Genomic DNA, 20727 nt, shown 5'->3' on the forward strand with positions numbered 1-20727 from the left:
AAAACGCCCATCTGCGTATGGAGGGGTTCGCGTACGCATGCATTGCAAATTAGTAAAAAATGGTTAAGTTTACAGAATTTTAGTTTTACATATCGAACTTCCGATGCGCATAACTTTCTCGTTTTAAAACATTTTTCACCCATTCTTCGAACGGTGTAAACTTCATGGACCCAATTTTTGTATCAAATAAGTTTAAAATAATTTAAACATCTGGAAGCCGACTTATAACTCGTTGAAGTTTGGCCAAAAGTTAATTTTACACAAAAACCCCCAACCTCTATTTTTAATAAAATTCAAACTCAACCTCAACATTCCATATATATAATCAGCACCCCAACACCAATTACAACATCACATCCACCACATGTTACCATATACAACCATTCCTCAATTTTAAACAACCATATGCATAAATTTCTCAATAATGTCAACAAAATCATCAATATACCACCACCCATTCTTATCTATTCATATCACCATCATCAACTCTTCACCTAACAACCTAGTATCATCATAAACCATAGTCAACCAACAAATACTCAATCAATAACAACAATATCATCGAAAGCACTAAGCATTCAACATACTCATACGTTCCAACCTATCCTATGGTCATCTAGCCTAAGTTTTCACAAGACATTATATATTAAATACGAGAAACCTAAACCATACCTTGGCCGATTTTCTCGTATAACCCAAGACAACCTACTAGGCAAGAAGCAAGCCCTCAACACTGATTTCAGCAACTAGCACCAAATCCCAAGCTTCCGATTAAGCTTCCAACATATCCAATTGCTTCATATCACATATATACATACACCTAAAACATTTATCACATATACATACCCAAAATTTAATACCCAACACACTTAATCAAAGAATTAGCTAGGGTTCTAGGATTCTTACCTTGTTCAAGCACCAATGAAGCAAGATTGAACATTTTTCTCAAGCTAATCGGGTCCTATAACATAAAAGGACCAAAATCTTAACACTCACTATATCCAATTTTTTGAGAAATTGGGGAAGGAAGAACTGAAATCAAAATTGAGACTTTCTTACCAAATTAGTCACCGCACTTTGTAGAGCTCGACGCCGCGGACGCGTGGCCACAAACGGTACGGCGATCAAAGCTCGGAGTGAGAAGTTATGGCGATTTGGATCAAAGTCAAGGGTTTGGAAATCTATCTTCTTTCCCCCTTGTATGCTTCAGCGTTCCTTTTGCTGAATGGCGGAAGAGGATGGACTCTTCTTAAGTGTTTTGGGCTGATGGGTTGGGCCTTGGGCCTATTTGCGCCCGGTTCAACCAGTTCGGCCCGTTTGGCCTAATCTTGGGCCAAACTCTTTAAAATTAGTGTCAAAATTCTTGTTTTAATTAGCTCTATCTTATTAAATTATAAGATTTAACATTCCTAATTTCTTTTATTAAAATTTAATTTATTGATTATTTATTTACTAAATTTACGGGGTTTACATCCTACCCACCTAATTAAGATTTTTGCCCTCAAAATTCAGATTTAGTTACCTGAAAAGAGGTGTGGGTAGTCCTTCTGCATATTCGATTCGAGCTCCCAAGTATGTTCTTCAATTCCAGCCCACCTCCAAGCCACCTTAACCAGTGATACTTCTTTCCCGTGCAAACGTTTGATGCTGGTGTCATCAATCCTAACCGGGATTACTGGAAGTGTCAGATCTTCTCTTACTTGAACCGATTCCGGTTCTAGGACATGACTTGCATTAGGAGTGTACTTCCAAAGTTGTGACACGTGAAACACATCGTGCAGGTTCGAAAGATGCGGCGGTAAAGCGATCCTATAAGCCACTTGTCCAATCCTCTTCAGAATTTCAAATGGACTGATGTAACAAGGATTCAGTTTCTTTGTTTTAATTGCTCTACCCACTCCAGTTCTTGGAGTAACTTTCAGAAACATATGCTCTTCTTCTTCAAATTCTAAAGGATTCTGCCTTTGATCAGCATAGCTCTTTTGACGGCTTTGAGCGACAAGCATTCGGCTTCGGATTTTCTTTATCTGCTCATTAGTTTCAGCTATCATTTCAGGCCCTAACAAGCTTTTCAATCCAACCTCATACTAGCATAGCGAAGATTGACACTACCTCCCATACAGAGCCTCATACGAAATCATTCTGATGCTCGCATGGTAACTATTGTTGTATGCAAACTCCACCAGCGGCATATATCAATCTCAGCTTGCCGGCTGGTCCAAGACACAAGCCCTCAGCATATCCTCTAGGGTTTGAATTGTTCTCTCTGACTGACCATCTGTTTGAGGGTGATATGCAGTGCTTAAACTCAACTGAGTCCCAAATGCTTGCTGAAAGGCTCCCTAGAACCTTGAGATGAAACGAGAATCTCTGTCGGATATGATGGTGGTAGGCACACTATGCAACCTCACAATCTTTTTAATGTACAGCCGCGCTAACTCCTCCAACGTACAACTCATCCGAATAGGAAGAAAGTGAGCCAACTTTGTCAGTCCATCCACAATCACCCAAACAGCGTCATGTCCACCCCAAGTCCTTGGTAAGCCCAACACGAAGTCCATTGCAATGCTCTCCCACTTCCATTGCGAAATTTCTAAGGGCTGAAGGGTTCTTGATGGTTTTTGATGCTCAATTTTGACTTTCTGACAAGTTAAGTACTTGGAAACGTGCAATGCCACATCATTCTTCATTCCCAGCCACCAGAATACCGTTTTCAGATCTTGATACATCTTAGTGCTTCTCGAATGAATAGAGAACCCGCTTTTGTGCACGTCCTTCAAGATATCCTGCCGTAAGTTTCTGACGTCCGGCACAATGATTCTGCCCTTAAATCTCCATAACCCATCCTTATCCCATGATACTCTCTACTGCTTTCCTTGCTCAATTGCCGGTAATACTTTCTGTATTTCTTTATCGTCTTACTGAGCCTTTAAAAGTTTAGTTTTAAAATCACTTGAAATTTGCAACTGGCTCAAACACAGAGTCCCAAACTCCTCTCGTAGCATCATCCAAGTAGCGCATAGGGACTTTCGGCTCAAAGCATCTGCCACAACACTTGCCTTTCTAGGGTGGTAATTCAACTCGAAGTCATAGTCCTTTAGAAGCTCCATCCACCTCCTTTGACGCATATTCAATTCTTTCTGCTCAAAGAGGTACTTCAAGATTTTGTGATCGGAGAAAACTTGAAACTTGACGCCATAGAGGTAATGTCTCTAAATCTTTAGAGCAAACACAACGGTAGCAAGTTCTAAGTCGTGAGTCGGATAATTCATCTCATGTGGCCTTAACTGCCATGAGGCGTATGCTACGACATTACGGTGCTACATCAGCACGCACCCTAAACCCTTTAGTGATGCATCACAGTATACCTCAAACGGTTCACTCGGCTCGAGCAGCACTAATACAGGTGCAGTGGTCAACCTCTGCTTCAATGCTTGAAAGCTTTCCTCGCACTTAGGAGTCCAAACAAATGGTGCATGCTTTCTAGTCAGCTTAATTAAAGGTAAAGCGATTTGTGAAAATCCTTTAATGAACCTCCGATAATAACCCGCCAAACCTAGAAAACTCCTAATCTCCGTCACAGTAGTTAGTCGTTCCCAATCCATTACTGCCTCAACTTTAGCAGGATCCATAGCAATCCCCCGTTGACTTACCACACGACCAAGAAACTTTACCTCACTCTTCCAGAACTCACATTTAGATAACTTGGCGTACAATTTCCTCTCCTTCATGATTTGTAACACAATCTGCAAGTGATCTGCATGTTCTTCTTCAGTTTTGGTGTAAATGAGGATGTCATCAATGAAGACAACTACAAATTTATCCATACATGGACAGAAGATTCGGTTCATGTAGTCCATAAACATTGCCATGGCATTGGTTAACCCGAAAAATATTACCATGTACTCGTAGTGACTGTATCGCGTTCTGAAAGCAGTCTTCAGAGTGTCCTCGTCTCTAACCCTTATCTGATGATACCCGTATCGTAAGTCAATCTTGGAAAAGACTCCGACTCCCTGAAGTTGATCCATTAGGTCGTCGATCCTTGGTAACATATACTTATTCTTCACGGTAACCTTGTTCAGCTGCCGATAATCGACACACAGACGCATACTTCCGTCCTTCTTCTTTACCAGAAGTACTGATGCTCCCCATAGAGAAACACTCGGTCGAATAAAGCGTTTACCCATTAAGTCATCCAGCTAATCCTTAACCTCGACCATCTCTAAAGGTGACATCCTATAAGGAGCACTCGAGATTGGACCTGCCCCAGGCACCAACTCAATCGCAAACTCGACCTCTCGATTAGGAGGGAATTCATCAATGTCATCCAAAAACACCTCAGGAAATTCACAAACAACCGGAATTTGCTCTAAGCTTTGTTCATCTCCCAAAACACCCGCAGTTAATAGCATAACACCCTGACATTCATATCCAGAACAGTTTACTATCATGGAGTTCAAATAGTAGCTATTCACCAGGACCGGCCCTTTCGATCCTTCCGGCATAAAGTATATTGATCTCTCAGAACAGTCAAGCAAAACATGATTCTTAGATAACCAATCCAGTCCCAAAATGAGATCCAGACCAGTCATCGGCAAACAAATCAAATCATGAACGAAATCACGTTGTTTAACCCGGAATAGGACTTACGGACATCCTAATCTAGTCACAACGGCTTCAGAAGTGGCATTATGCACCCTTAGATCATAACGTAAGACCACAATCTTCAATCCTAACTCACTAGCCCTTTCAAATGCTATAAATGAATGCGTCGTCCTAGAATCAAACAAATCACTTAAAATTTTACCAACTACTTCACAGTTACCTCTGATCAAGGTCTCGGATCCCTCGGCACCTGCTGCAAAAGTGGTGAACACTCTCCCTGGCTGTTGTACTCTACCGGTCTCATACTTCTTCTTCTCTGGACAATTCCAAACCAGGTGCCTGGGTTGTCCTCAAAAGAAACACACTCCCAATTCTACTCTGCACGGGATTTCCGGATGATACTTTCCGTACCTCTTACAACCCACGTCTTGTTGTGTCTGCTTTCCATACCTTCTCCTTTTATTAGCATTGTTATTCGGCCTCTTGAAATTGCCTTGACCCTGATTATGCTGTGGAACAAAACCTCCACGCTTGAAATTTCTTCCCCTCGATGCAAAGTTCTTGCCTTGAGCCCTCTAAAATGGCATCCTCAGACTTTCTTTCTCCAATGCTGCCTTCCTCACACACTCCTCTACCACTCGGCTTTTGTTTACGAGCTCGAAAAAGACTCGGATCTCCATCGGTGCAACTTGTTAGTATACTCAGTAACAGTCATCTGGCCTTGTTTCAATTGCAGCAATTCAAGTTCTTTAGCATTTCTGACCGAACTGGAAAAATACTTTCTGTAAAACTCTGTCTGGAAGACCTCCCAAGGAATCATAGCACCATCTGGCTGCATATATGTCGTGTTCCCTGCCATCAGTACTGGGCCTCACCTTGCAACTGATAAGTCCCGAGTTCAACCCACTGCTCCTCGGGAACCTGCTGAGCCTACAGTGCCCGTTCCATAGCCTGAATCCAGTTATCTGCTTCAGTGGGGTTTGAGGTCCCCCTGAAGGTTGGAGGGTGCACTTTCAGAAAGGAGGCGAGAGTCATTGGCCCCTCTTCTCCGTTGTTTCTATTGTTCCCGTTATTCATATGGTTTTTCAGCGTTTCAACTGTTGCCTGTATAGCCACAGCCATGTTTCCAAGGGTATCCATAAAGTCTACAGAGTTGTTCCCTACGGTTTCAGAATTTACATTGCCTAACCTACCTCTGCCTCTCCCGCGACCGCGTCCTATTATATACTTGCAGTTTTTTAATTAAATAACTGGTTCTATTTCAGTTTTTTATTTACTTTTCTTTTTAATTTTTGTGATTAAAATTGATTGATGAATCGAATAATTTGAAAAAAAAAATTTAAATTATAAATTGGGATTTTTAAAAATATTTTTTAATTTGCAAAAAGAATTTATCATACTTTAGTGGTGTGATTTAATTAACTAATTTATAAGATTAAAAATAGTTAACATTAATCAAGATAATACAAGTGAATTCCTCCCATCAAAATTGAACAACTCATAATAAAGAATATGCAATTCTCTAATTGAGGAATGGCTAGAGAATTTACTCACTTTTTAACAAGACAAAATAAAAAGGAATCTTGTGTGGTACCAACTAGAGACATTAACTCATCTCCCTTTGCATGAGTGAACCATATTCTATATATAGTTATTGGTTCTTAACTCCTTAACATCGTTCATTAACTAGTACCATACATGTCTCTTTCAGCTTCACATTTGAAAATGCTAGGGACATTAACTCATCTCCCTTTGCATGAGTGAACCATATTCTATATATAGTTATTGGTTCTCAACGCCTTAATATCGATCATTACCCAGTACTGTACATGTCGCTTTCAGTCTCAGTTCCGGTGATGACTTCGAGACAACCTGTCCCTTCTGCAAATTTTGCTCCTAGCATTTGGCATGATACTTTCCGAAAATATGCTGATTCTGAATCCTTGGCATCTTATTTAATTTTGTATGATGAAATATGAGTACAAAACGTTCTATATGATTAGTGCATCTAAATTAAACTATTAACTTACATACACATGTTTTAAATGAGCGTTTTAGAGTAATAATTGAATTATTTTAATGTAATTTTAAGGTCACACACAGGTTCAAATTGTAAAAGAAAAATGCTACTTATCTTTTAAATTTTTAATTTTTAGTTAGTTTTTTTATTTGAATAATATTATCTAATTAATTTAAATACCTACTTTTATAGAAAGTTATTTGTTTTTTATGAAAAGTTATTTTTTTTATTTTTTTCTCTTCTAAAAATTGAATAATAGATAATTTTTAAAAAATACGTAATTATACTGATTGTAAAAATAACCACTGAAGTAATGATTAAATTAAGTTGTGTATAATACACTCTTTGGATGGAGTCTTTTTCCAAATCTCACATTAACATATTTATACATTGGGCTGTCCTTTTAATAATACATTTTTTTCTTATTTATTTTTTATTTTTTTATTAATGAAGATAACCTAATTAAGTTGAAAAGAGAAAAATAATATAATCTTGTTAATTTTCTTTTGTTTTTTAGTTTTTAAAAAGCTATAGTATTAAAATAGCCTAGTCTGCATTTTGTAAACATTTCTATAATTATATAGTTAATTAATAAATCAGATTTATTTTAATATTGACTTTTATATTTTTTAACTTACGTTTTTGTTTTCTTAATAAACAAATAAAAACTCTTCTTTAGTTATTATTAAAATGGCACAACTTTTAATCTTTTACGTTATATTTTTTTAGGAAGATGGGACAATAGTACACCTGAAAGTTCGCACGCTGGACACGATTACATTTTAATCATTTAATGAGTCACACGTGCACACCACTTATACACTCCGACAGATACATTTACCCTTCCAACCATCGGCATGTGGCGGCGTTAAATGATTGAAGTGTAATTGTGTCCAGCGTGTAAACTTTCAGGTGTATTTTTGTCCCTTCTTCCTAAATAAAATAAACACGAAAAATAAGTGTATAGATAGTGTGCACACGTGACTCATTAAATGATTGAAGTATAATCGTGTCCAGCGTGCGAACTTTCACATGTAATTTTGTCCCTTCTTCCAAAAATTAAAGTATAACTAAACTTGTAGTATCTCGTTAATCTAATATTTAGAAATTAAATTAAATTTAAATAAATTAAATCAAATTGATTCTTTCATAACCTTCTAATACCTAATTAATCTAGCACTTGAAACCTAAATTAAATTAAATTAAACTATGACAAAACTTTCAACTTAGCTAAACTTCTAACATTTAAAACTTATAAATTATAACCAAAGCTCACGTCACTACTCGAAGTAACACTTATTTATCAATTCTCCAACTTGCATTTGTAGTTTTCAATGTTCTAACAAACTAATAAATCGCCACTCTAGTTACCATTTAAAGTTTGAAAATTCTAATAACGTAAACAATCAAATCTAAGCGACTTAATATCATTAACAATTCTTTATTTCTTAATGAAATAAATTTTACTCACTAACCTCTTTATGGATGTTACCAGTAATGTGGGCAACTCCGTCCAAGATACAATTCGGATCGTCTTCCATTTTTGCTGTTTATTGAATCTAGTGGGTTTTTTCCCTTGCTTATCTCTAGGACCAGCGTTTTGGTGGGTGAAGTTGAATTAAATGTAATTTGAAACAAGTGAATTCGAATTTTATATATATATATATACTAAATCAAAGCTATTGCATTCAAATTACTAACAGTAATAAACTATGGTTGTAAATAAAAGCACATTGTTTCGATTTATTATGGGTAAATAAAATACAAATTGCAACCCATATATAGAATTCAAGTAAATCGAATTTACTATAATCAATTTACATAAAATTTAAGTAATTCGAATCTTATTGATTCAATTTATTACTACTATGGATAAATCGATTTTATCAATCAATTCGATTTATACATAAATGTGATTAACGACATGTATATAACGTATTTTGATTTAAGACATCCATGTAATTTTGTCTTCCAATTAATTTGATTATGTGATTTGCTCATATACATTAGGTAATTAATTTTTTTCAGTTAACATTAGTCAAATTTTTTAAAATTATTTTGTTTATACAAATTCTATACTCTAAATCATAAAATGTTGAAATTCAATTCTAAATTACAAATTTACATATTAAAATTATCTAATATTGACTAAGTAAAATTTAATTCTCCATAATTTTTTCTTCTCATATATACATATCTTGTAATTTTTGTTTTAAATATATAGATTTCTACCCTACTAAGCCAACTAGGGACTTGCCAACTCCCATTGAATGAATCATACTTGTATATCTATATATAGATAGACACAAACAATGTCTCTTACACCATTGATCATTAAGACCTTAGTTTCCTTTACCGTATCTAAGTCAAAGCCAACAACAATGTCTCTTGCACCATCTTCTGAGTTGAAGCGACCTTGTGCAAATTTTGCTCCTAACATTTGGCAGGATATTTTCATTCAATATGCTGATTCACAATCATTGGTATGTTATTTATCACTTCGTCGTCTATATTTGAGAGAGAAGAACAAGAAAATCTTTTTTCTTAAAAAAAAAAATTAAATGCTCCATAAAAATTTCATAATATTAACACCCAAACATAAAGGACAATTAAGGTTATATGGCATAGAGACAATTTTTTTCGCTCTTTTATGTTTTTATATTAAGGTAAATTTTAATTATTTTGAGCTATTTTTTTTTATCAAATATTTTCATTAACCTAATTACAAAAGTTTAATGCCCAACAAAAATTTCATTTCTCGAAATTATTTGCAGGAAGTCAATGAAACTATGAAGCAAGAGGTCCAAATACACAAAGAAAAAATAATGCTATATTTGTCTTCGAATGACAATAGCATTTTACAGAAATTAAGTTTAATTGACTCAATTCAACGTTTGAGTATATCTTATCATTTTGAACGTGAAGTTGATAAAGCGTTGGAAGAAATCTACAATAATTTTACCAACAATAGTCTTCCTATAGAAGATTATGACCTTCACTTTATTGCCTTACTCTTTCGTTTGTTCAGACAAAATGGATATCATATTTCATCAGGTATGTAAAATTCTATTATAAATAATATAATTACATTACCAATAAATTAAAATTTATGCCAATTAGTTATATATGCATTCATATTATTTAGTATATATGTGAATTATACAGATGTTTTCATCAAATTCAAGAATATCAAAGGAGACTTCGATGAAATAAATGTTCTTCAAAATGTTGAAGAAATATGGAGCTTGTATGAAGTTGCACAATTAAGGATTCATGGAGAAGATATATTGGAGGAAGCACATAAATTCACATGCAATAAACTTAAGTCCTTCATCGATCAACTGAGTCCATGTCTTGCAGACCAAATCAATCGAAGCTTAAGGCTGCCTCTTCACAAGACAGTTTCAAGGATACGAGCAAGATCATATATGTCATTTTACAAAGAAAATCCTTCCCATAACAAAGTTCTTCTATCTCTTGCAAAATTAGATTTCAATATGCTACAAAGCCTACATAAAAAAGAAATTGGTAATATCACTAGGTGAGTCGTATTATCACTCGCAAAATACTACCTACCTATCTATATTCTGTTATAGTTGTTATATATACATATATTACCTAAGTCAAAGTGAATAAATATTTTTAATACTCGATATATTTGGATAGAGCTTCATTAAAACCTCTCAATAGAAAATTAAAGGAAAAAAAATCAAAACAACTACACTAGACAACCAATCATAGTTGTAAAAACTGGATTGACCAAAAAACCGATGAACCAGATCCTATACCGGTCCGGTTCAGTGTTTGAACCGTACAAGAAATTGAACCGATACAAATCGGTCAAACTCAATGAGAACCGGTGCGAATCGGTCAAATTCGGTGAGGCGGTCCGACCGACCACTTGGGAGAAAATATTTTCAAAATGCTTGAGGTAGGGTTCAAACCCCTACCCTCAAAGAAACCAAAAGGCTCCACAACCACCAAACCACTATGTTTTCTATTTAAATTAATGCAAATTATAATAGATATAGATATCTTTCATCAAATAGTTTACTTTTATTTAATTTATTTTAATTTTAATTATAACTCACTCATTCTTAAATTAATTATATTTTTATTTAACAATAATTATAAATTCACTTATTTTTTTATAATTATTTAATATCTATTAATATTATTTTTTAATAAATACTTAGAGTATATAATAGTATAAAAGATATAAACTAATTAATAAATTATTAAAATTTAAAAATAATAGTTATTTTAATATAAAAACAAAATAAAAATATTTATGATAAAATAAAAATAATAAAATATTTATTGTTCATATTTCATATTGTTTTAAAATAATTTGATATTTTAAAATGTTAGTAAAAATATATATTTTAAATTTTAATTTTAAACTTTTGACTATTTTTTATTTTTTATTTACATAGGACCGGGTCAACCGGTTCAATCAGTAACCCAACAGTTAAACCAGTAATCTAGTAACCCAGTAACTTAATCGGTTCGATTACCGGTTCAGTTCTGACAACTATACGTGAACCAATAGAAAATTAGTCAACATCAGCCAATAATTCAAAAAAAATTAATACCCATTTATAATTTTTTTTTTAAATGGTTGTTTTATCAGTTTTTCTTCTTCCTCCTAACATCTCAAATTTTACATACCACTACAAGCCATCTACCACCACCAGCAGCCATCGTCGTGCCATTGGCCACCTCTAGCAATCTACTATCAGTTTTCTTAAATTCTAAATCTTGAATTTTAAATCCTAAATCATAAATCTCAAATCATAAATTCTAATCAGTAAATCGTAAATTCTAAATTTTAGATATTAAATCTTAAATTCTAAATACTAAAACTAAATCTTAAATTGTAATTAAACCTTAAATTTTAAATTTTAAAGGCTAAATTCTAAATTTTTTATTTAAATTTTGGATGTTTTTATTATTTCTAAGTTTAGATTTTTTTTTTTAAACGGTGAGTTATTGATTATTTCATTGGCTAAAAATTATCGGTTACCAATATTTTTCCTTATTTGTATATTGACTTGTATTGGTATTATTATTTCATTCAGGTGGTGCAAAAAATTAGCCTTTGCGACAAAGGTTATTTATGCTAGAGATAGGGTGGTTGAGGCATTCTTTTGGCCACTAACCATGTCTTCTGAGCCAAAATATAGTACTTGGAGATTGATATTAGGCAAACTGCTTGCATGTATATGTCTTCTTGATGATACTTTTGATGCCTTTGGCACATTTGAAGAGCTTCAACTCTTGACAGAGGCAATCAAAAGGTTGATTTGATCTCTAATCTTTAACCACCAATTTTATATTATTTATCTCAATTTGAAAATGAAAATATTGTTCATGTATATATGGATCATAATTGTTATGAAATCACTCATCCCAAAAGTTTAAGCTGATAGGAGAAGACAATATTAATGGTTATATCTCTAATATTCCCTCTCAAACAAGAGCCTCTTTTTGAGTTTGTTTGATTTTACATAGGCTTTCTTTTCTCTTTTTATTTGCCTTATACTATTTTTTTCATTTTTGGGGTTCATCAAAGATCGAACTCTGAGCTCTGATACCATGTTATGAAACTACTTATCCCAAAAAGTTAAGCTAATGAAAAAAAGGCAACATTAATGATTATATCTCTAATAATAATTTTCTAAAATAAGAAGATTTGTAAAGTTAAAAAGTAAGTATATAATCGTTACTGAACTAAGATAATAAAGTTCACATATATATATATGATAAAAATTATTAATTTAATAGTGATTAATTTTTTTTAATTTATTATTTTACTAATTTTTTTTATTATATATATATATATATATATATATGTTGAGTTTAAGTTTAGCCAATCTCATTATTAATTATTTCACACATACATGAAGTTTATTTATTTATTTCCTTTATCATCAGATGGGATATTAATTGCATTGCTCCTCTACCAGAGTGCTTCAAAGTGGTTTTTAATGCATTTGTAGAAGAATTATTTGTTGATATACTGTCACTGACTGCAGAGAGTGGAAGATCAAGCTTGGTGTTGGAACATGTTAAGCAAGCTGTAGGCTCTACTTAATTAATTCATTAATTTAAATAATTACATTTTAATTTGCAACTTCCAGTTATTTAATAATCAGTATTTACTATTATTATTATTATTATTATTATTATTATTATTATTATACATGCAGATATTAAATTTGGCACAAGCCTACTTAATTGAAGCAAAATGGTGCCACGAGGACCACATTCCAACATATGATGAGTACAAGGTTAACGGAGTTCAAACGAGTACATACCCTCTTATGCTAGCAACCTTTATCATTATGCAAGACTTTGCTACTAAAGAGATGCTTGATTGGAATTTCATCGGTTTTCCCAAAATCATAAATGCTGTTTCACTAATGGTCAGACTCGCAAATGACTTGGCGACACATAAGGTGGACATCATTTTTAACAAATTTGTTTCATTCAATTTCAAATAATTAATAGAATTAATTAGTTTATTTATTAATAAATGTAAAGGACTAATAATATAAGAAGATTTTATAAGTTTTTTAAAAATTATTATTCTTGAAAGATAATTTTTTGTCATCAAATTATTTCTTCAATTTTTTTAAATGTTTAAACTAATAAAAAAATTCACATAAATAATTATATATCTAACATGTCTCCTCACATAATAATTTTTTTTAATTTATATATATTTTGTGTATAATTTTTTATCTTTAATTTATCTTATGATATATTTGTTCTTTTTTTAAAAATAATAATGGTGGAACTTTAGACCTTTAATTTTGATCATGAAATCTTTTATTCTATACAAAAAAACTATGCAAGAAATTTACACAAAATTTTAAAAAGAATTCTTTTTCAAAAAGTGTGTTAGAGATATTATCATTTATGTATTTTCTCGTATCAACTTAAATTTTTAGAATAATAGTATCATGACATTCTTATTAAAAAAATATATAATAATTTTAGAAAAAAAATCAATGTCATGCACCATTTGATAAAATTAGGATGTCGAATTATATATTTAAAAATTTAGAAGACATAAATTATGTCATAAATTACTTATTTTAAAAGATTATTTATTAATAAAAGTATATAAATAATTATATATATAATAGATTACACATGAGCCAAGAGTTTAAATGCTGAGGTAAATTGCATTTTTTTTGTCACTCTTTTTTTTTTTTTTCATATATATATATAACCAATATTACATGAGGTGTGTTTTGTTTAACTCAATAAATATATATAGATACATGATAAATGATTTATTCAACTTTTGGATGTGACATGCATTCTTTAATTTGTAGGTCGAGCGGCAAAGGAAGCATGTTGCATCTGCAGTTGAATGTTGCATGAAACAATATGGCATTTCAGAAGAAGAGGCCTACAGTTTCATTTCGAAGGAAATAAGTGATTGTTGGAAGGATATAAATGAAGAGTGCCTTAACTCACATGACATTATTCCAAAGCCTGTGATTAACTGCATTCTTAACTTGGCACGTACAAGTGAGATGGTTTATGAAAACTTCGAGGATAAATACACAAACAATCAACTTCTAAAGGATCACATCGCGGCTCTCCTTCTGGATCCCATCGTCATCTAGCATGCACAAATGTTCCGTTATATTATATGTGTGTGTGGGACAAAATTAAAGTTGGCTTTCTCTATTGGTGTGTTATGTTATCGTTAATAAGGACGAGGAGAACTGCTGAAAGCTTAGATAAATAATGTTAGGTTTTCAAATGTTATTGGGTCTTAATTAGTCTTCTAATAATTATATGTATGTTGTTTAATTTCCCTCTGTTAGTTGTTTGCATTGTGCTTATGTCTTCTTTTGTCTATTTTAATCTGTTTGCAGTTTGTAATAATTAGAGACTGAACTTGGTGTTTAATTACCATTCAGTTACCTTTTATATATTTAACAAACAAAAAAAAAGTTTGTGGCATGTGCTTCTTGTATTTAAAAAAAGTTTGTGAAATCATTTTTGCTAACATCCGGTGGAATTAAATTATTAACCATTTCAACATAACAGTGGCAGTAATGCATGTACGTAGCCAATGAACCATACACAATAAAACGGCAAGCAATTATTAGATTATAATTTGGCTTTAAGTGCAAGGAAAGATGTGAGTCTAGAAGTGAAGGTACTAAAATATAGAGAATAAGATCGCAATTTAATCTGTCTTGTAATGATGATGGGGCTCTCTTAAATTACATTAGACAGGACTTATTTGGGTGAAAGAAATGAGATCAAGAATATGAGTATAATCACAAGGAGCAGAAGAAGGAAGAGAACAACACAATGATAAAATCAGAAGAAAATTCTCAATATAAGAGAGAAGTGTGGTGTAAGTCTTGTATTATCTTTTTTATGCAGTTGTGTTGATGCTTTACTTGATGTGTAGCCATATTTTGTCTTCCTATCAGTAAATTGCAAAGACATCAGGTATTAGTTATATTTGGGTAAGAGCTTCGCTGTTGTGTTATTTTTCTGTTTTAATTTTTCTTTAACATGAGTTGTTGTGATATTTTATTTTGTAATCTTGTAAGTATTAAGTGCTGACCTAATCTTTCTTTCGAAATGGAGAGTTTTACAAACTATTAATATGCAGTTATATATATCGTATTAAATTTGATTTGGTATCAAAACTGAAAACAAAAAGATAATTAAGTAGTAATAATGTTTTTTTTTTTAAAATAATCAATTAGTTAATTACTAAACTGGTGTGTAATTTTTTAAATATAAGTGAAATTTCTTTTTTTTTCAAAAATTGGTTTAGATAAGAAAAAACATTATCTACATATTAAATAATAAAAAAAATTATAAGAAGCTGATTTTTAATTATTCAACATTAATTAATTTTTTTAATTAAACAAATTCTCAATTTTTTTGAAACTTAAAGATTTAAATTTTAAGATAAATAAGATAATTTTAACAAAAATTAACTGATATTAATTGAAATCGATTGAAAAAAATTAACTTTCTAATTAAATTCTAATTCATATTTTTTTGTTTTAACTCTTATACATAATTATTATTAAAAATAATATAAATAAAATTATTAGTTTTTTATTTATATATAAAATTTTAGTTTTAAATTATAAATATTTTTTGTATCTTTTAAATTATAAATATATTGATGTTCAACAAAATTTATTTTAGTATATTTTTATCTCTTTTATACAAATTTTTTAGATCCGTAACTGTATATTAGTTTTTGTTTATCTACCGTCGATGTTATTGTTGTTTATGTGAGTAACCCTTGATTTTGTGATGATTATCTTGAGGCATTAGACTCTTTGAGTTGGTATAGTAATGCTAAAGAAACAATTATTATCTTCTTTTTTTGTTGTATAGAATTGAATTGTGTAAGTGGTTTATATGATTTGTGATAGAGTTAGAATTAAATTGCATTTTTTTGAGAGATTAATGATCCGTGACTTCTTTGGATATCGTCCCCATATATAACAGGTTGAGTAGTAAGAACTCTTACCATGTTACAAAGAATTTAAGAAAGAAATAAAGAATTATTTAAAAAAATATTATTTTTATTATTTATATTCTTTTATTTGTGATATATAGAGTAAGAGTATGTTAGTTATGAAATAATATCTTAATAAATTATATTGATTTTTTTTTAAATTTTGTTTGATATTTTTCCGATTTTGTTCCCTAATTATGATATTCTAATATTCCCCTTTAAGGTAAGTAGTGAAATCACCAATATTCAATTTAGTTAGAATTTTATTAGCAAGGACTTGTCTTAAAACTGTTTTAATAAAAATATCAGCTAACTAATCTTCTGATCTCACAAATGGAAACTCAATAATGTCATTATCAATTTTTCCTTTGATAAAATGTCGATCCACCTCAACATGTTTTGTTCTATCATATTATACAGGATTCTCTGAAATGCTGATTGCGGCTTTGTTGTCACATTTCAACTGGCTTGGTAATTGTGGTGGAAACCTAATCTCAGTCATTAATTTTTTTTTATCCACAATACTTCAGTTATGTCTTTAACGATCCCTCGAAATTCTGCCTCTACGCTTGAAAGAGCTACAACTTTCTGCTTCTTGTTTTTTCAAGTTACCAGGTTGCCTCCAACAAGTGTAAAGTAACCAACTGTTGATCTTCTATCATTTGGGTTGTCCGTCCAATCTGTGTCAGTGTATGCCTCAACCTTCAAATGGTCATTCCTTTTGAAAATGATTCCACTTCCGGGAGCTCCCTTCAAATATCGAACTATCCTCATGACAGCTTCCATATGATCTTCTTGTAGCTTATGCATAAACAGACTTATTATTCCCACAGCATAAGCTATGTCAAACCGAGTATGTGATAAGTAAATTAGTTTTTCAACCAATCGCTGGTACCTTTCCTTATCTGTTAGGGTGGTACCTTCTACTATCTTCAACTTCTGATTAACTTGCATGGGCGTATTTATTGGTTTTTATGTTTTCTGTCAGAAGGTCCAAAATGTACTTTCTTTGGGAGATAAAGATTTCTTTGCTGAATCGTAGAACCTCTATTCCTAAGAAATATTTTAGTCTTCCCAAATCCTTCATTTCGAAGTTTGTAAATAGGTTCCTTCTCAATTTTTCAATTTCTTCAGCATCACTTCCCGTTATGATCTATCATCCACATAGATTATTAGGCAAGTGATTAAATCTCCCTATTTTTTCAAAAAAAGGGTATGATCAGAATTACTTTGCTTGTACCCATACCTTTTCATGGCATCTGTAAATCTTCCAAATCAAGCACGTGGAGATTGTTTAAGCCCATAAAGAACCTTCTTTAACCGGCAAACTTCATGTTTTCTAAATTCTGTTGAGAAACCTGGAGGAGCTTTCATGTACACTTCTTCTTTCAACTCTCCATGCAAGAAAGCATTCTTGACATCAAATTGATGGAGTGGCCAATCTTAATTTGCTGCTATTGAAAACAACACCCTGATAGTATTAATCTTTGCAATCGGTGAAAAAGTTTCAGTGTAATCGATACTATAGATCTGTGTATAACATTTGGCCACCAACCTTGCCTTGTACCATTCAATAGTGCCATCTGCCTGGTGTTTAATGGTGAAAGTCCATTTGCAGCCGACTGGCTTTTTTCCTGTCGGTAGGATACACTTCTTCCAAGTTTCGTTCTTTTCTAGAGTTTTCATGTCTGTATTCATGACTTTTCGCCATTCAACTTTCTCATTGGCTTCTCGAACAGTTCTTGGAATCTCTTCTGTTAAGAGTCTAGTGGAAAAAGCCTTTGCAACATTTGCTATTCCTTCTCTAGCCACTCTTATCGGGTATCTTGAGTTACGGAGAACATGTTCTGGTGAATACTGATCAAGAGGCATCCTTCTGTTTCTTCTTGGAGGAAGAATAAAGGTATTGGGCTCTGATTTTTCATGTTCCAGTCCTATACTATTATTGTTAGTGGCCTCATTAAAAATAAGGAGTAAATTATCAGATTAACAATTACTTACCTGTTGTCTGATATTCTCAAAAGGACTCTCACTGGTTGTATGTACCGAGTTGTTTTCTACGTTGAGTAAAGTATGCTCGGTGGCTCCATCTACTTGCTCTGTTTGAACAGTTTTTGGGTAACAAAGGTTATTTAGCCAACTTGATGGTTCATTATTGTTCTCCCCCTGAATGCCATGTTGGCGGCTGAAGTAAAATTCGGATTCTAAAAAATCACAGTTCATGGTCACATGAATACGGCGAGTAATTGGATTGTAGCACCTATACCCCCTTTTCGTGTGTAGCATACCCAACGAAAACACATTTTTTTGCACAAGGATCAAGTTTGGTTCTATTGACTTTGGGGATATGGACAAAGACGGAACATCCAAATACTCGAGGTGGTAAGGTTAGAATAGGCGGGATTACAGTGTGACTAGCCAAGACTTGTAAGGGTGTTTTGTGGTGGAGAACATGAGTAGGTAGGCGATTTAGTAAGTAGGTAGAGGTTGCTATAGCTTCAGGCCAAAAAAATTTTAGAACTTTTGCATCAAAAAGCATGGCTCGGGTCATCTCAAGTAACTTACGATTTCGCCGCTCAGCCATACCATTTTGTTGGGGTGTATTTGGGCAGGAAGTTTGATGGATAAGACCATTTTTCATAAAAAAATCGTGCATTGATTGGTTTATAAATTTTCCACCATTATCTGAGCGAAGTACTTGAATTTTATTGTTGAATTGAGTTTGAATCATTTGGTAGAAAGCAAAGAACTTATCAGATACTTCAGATTTATGTTTTAAAAAATATACCGAGTCATGCGAGAGAAATCGTCTACAAATAACACAAAATATTGAAAATTATTATGGAAAATAAGGGCTGGGCCCCACACATCAGAGTGTATTAGAAAAAAATTGCAATTGACTTTAGTATTGGTTGGAGGAAAAGAAACTCTGTGATTTTTTGTACGAATACAAGTTTCACATTTGAGGGGTTCAGTACTACGTGTAAAAAGATTAGGAAATAGAAACTTGAGGTACCCAAATGAAGGATGTCCGAGACGCATGTGTCATAACCAAAGTTGCCTAGTAACCGTTCCGTGAGCAAGCATGGCATGACCCTGGTGTGCTACTTCATCAACATAGTAAAGGCCATCTCGCTCAGTACCACGTCCAATGATCTCCTTGGTAAGAATGTCCTGTGAAAGACAAAAGGTAGAGTACATGAGTACCACACAATTTAGTTCATTTGTTACTTGTCTAACAGACAATAATTTTGATGATAGTGCAGAGACATAGAGACAATTTCTTAATTTCAATTTTTTTGAAAAAGTAATGGAGCCTCCTCCTTTAACATCAATTAATTCTCCATTAGTTGTTTCAATATGGGCTTTTAAGGGTATAGTCAAGCTATTAAAATCATAGACGTCATAGTATCGGTAGCCTCACAATCAAAAATCTATTCATTTATCTTTTTAATTGGATTCTGATTTTGGGTCTCCCTTTATATTGAGTCGTGGTCTGGGCTGAGCAGTCAAGGAGTTCAGTAGTCTTTGCCCTTACCGCCGCTCTGCTGCCTTGGCATCGTGACTTGCTTCCTCTCTTTTGGTATTGCCACCGCTGCTGGTGACCTCTGTGATGCTCACAGTGGCGGCTCCCTTACTCTGATTTCTCGATGACTTGGAATTGTTTTTCCACCAATCTGGGGTAACCCACAGTATTAGAGCAGTTTTTTTTGTGTATTTCTTCTTTCTTCTTCCACCAATTGCTTTTTTCATCAGAGTTGCCCATTGTTTGAAACCAATTGACAAATTGTCAGAATTGGTTTGTGATGATCGCATGCCGAAACTATTACGTAGCATATTTGTAATTTGTAATGTCAGTTCGTCAAAATTTTGAGTCCCTAGAACCTAACTCTGCTCTGATACCATGTTACCATGGTACAAAGAGTTTAAAAAAGAAACGAAGAATTATTTAAAAAAATATTATTTTTATTATTCATATTTTTTCATTTGTGATTACAAGGTTCTTACCAATATATAGACTAAGAGTACACTCGTTATGAAATAATATCCTAATAAATTATATTGATTTTTTTCTAATCTCTTTGATATTTTTCTGATTTTATTTTCTAATTATGATATTTTAATAAGAATCATTATATAAAGTTCTTTACCGGATAATGATTTATAGTGCTGTTCTATTCTTTGAGTTGGTTAATGTTATTGATGTTGCATCTCCATTTTCTGCTTGCAGGTCCTCTATGCACAGGTTCTTAATGCACTCCTGGAAGCCTTTTGGCATGTCTTGTAGCTTAAATGTTTATCAATTTTGTCCTGGCTGAAATTTTCTCATATTCTAGATGGATGACAAAATAATAGTCTATAATCAAGTGACAACTTAAATGAAGATAGAAAAGTTGAAAAAATAGGTGAGAATCATCATATATAGTTTTTTAGCTGTTCTTGATACACTTATTGAAGCCTTTTAGCATGTCTTGGATGATAGTGGTATTGTATTTTATTGTTGGTTGGATGTTGCAGGCATCTAGATGGAAGGAGGAAAGGCGTTGATGTTGGTTGGATGGTTAGTATTTAGAAT

The 20727-nt window shown here is 32.7% G+C and overlaps 3 protein-coding genes across 3 annotated transcripts in view; 2 read left to right on the forward strand and 1 right to left on the reverse strand.

Moving 5' to 3' along the window:
• LOC107611935 (putative sesquiterpene synthase) overlaps nt 1-20727 on the forward strand; it is a 112253-nt gene that overhangs the window by 59945 nt on the left and 31581 nt on the right. The gene's annotated exons all lie outside the window — the stretch shown is intronic.
• Nucleotides 740-2051, reverse strand: LOC107610602 (uncharacterized). Its single transcript, XM_016312636.1, has 3 exons — nt 1614-2051; nt 907-961; nt 740-795 (listed from the first exon to the last, which is right to left on the reverse strand). Exons 1-3 carry the CDS (start codon nt 2049-2051, stop codon nt 740-742), a joined length of 549 nt encoding a protein of 182 aa, XP_016168122.1.
• Nucleotides 8941-14447, forward strand: LOC107610605 (putative sesquiterpene synthase). The gene is made up of 7 exons (XM_088495393.1): nt 8941-9130; nt 9407-9682; nt 9794-10169; nt 11710-11928; nt 12566-12710; nt 12841-13089; nt 13975-14447. Exons 1-7 carry the CDS (start codon nt 8941-8943, stop codon nt 14269-14271), a joined length of 1752 nt encoding a protein of 583 aa, XP_088351519.1. The 3' UTR covers nt 14272-14447.

The sequence above is a fragment of the Arachis ipaensis genome, chromosome B8 (genome assembly GCF_059453495.1).
Source record: "Arachis ipaensis isolate K30076 ecotype BB chromosome B8, ASM5945349v1, whole genome shotgun sequence".
Taxonomy (NCBI): domain Eukaryota; kingdom Viridiplantae; phylum Streptophyta; class Magnoliopsida; order Fabales; family Fabaceae; genus Arachis; species Arachis ipaensis.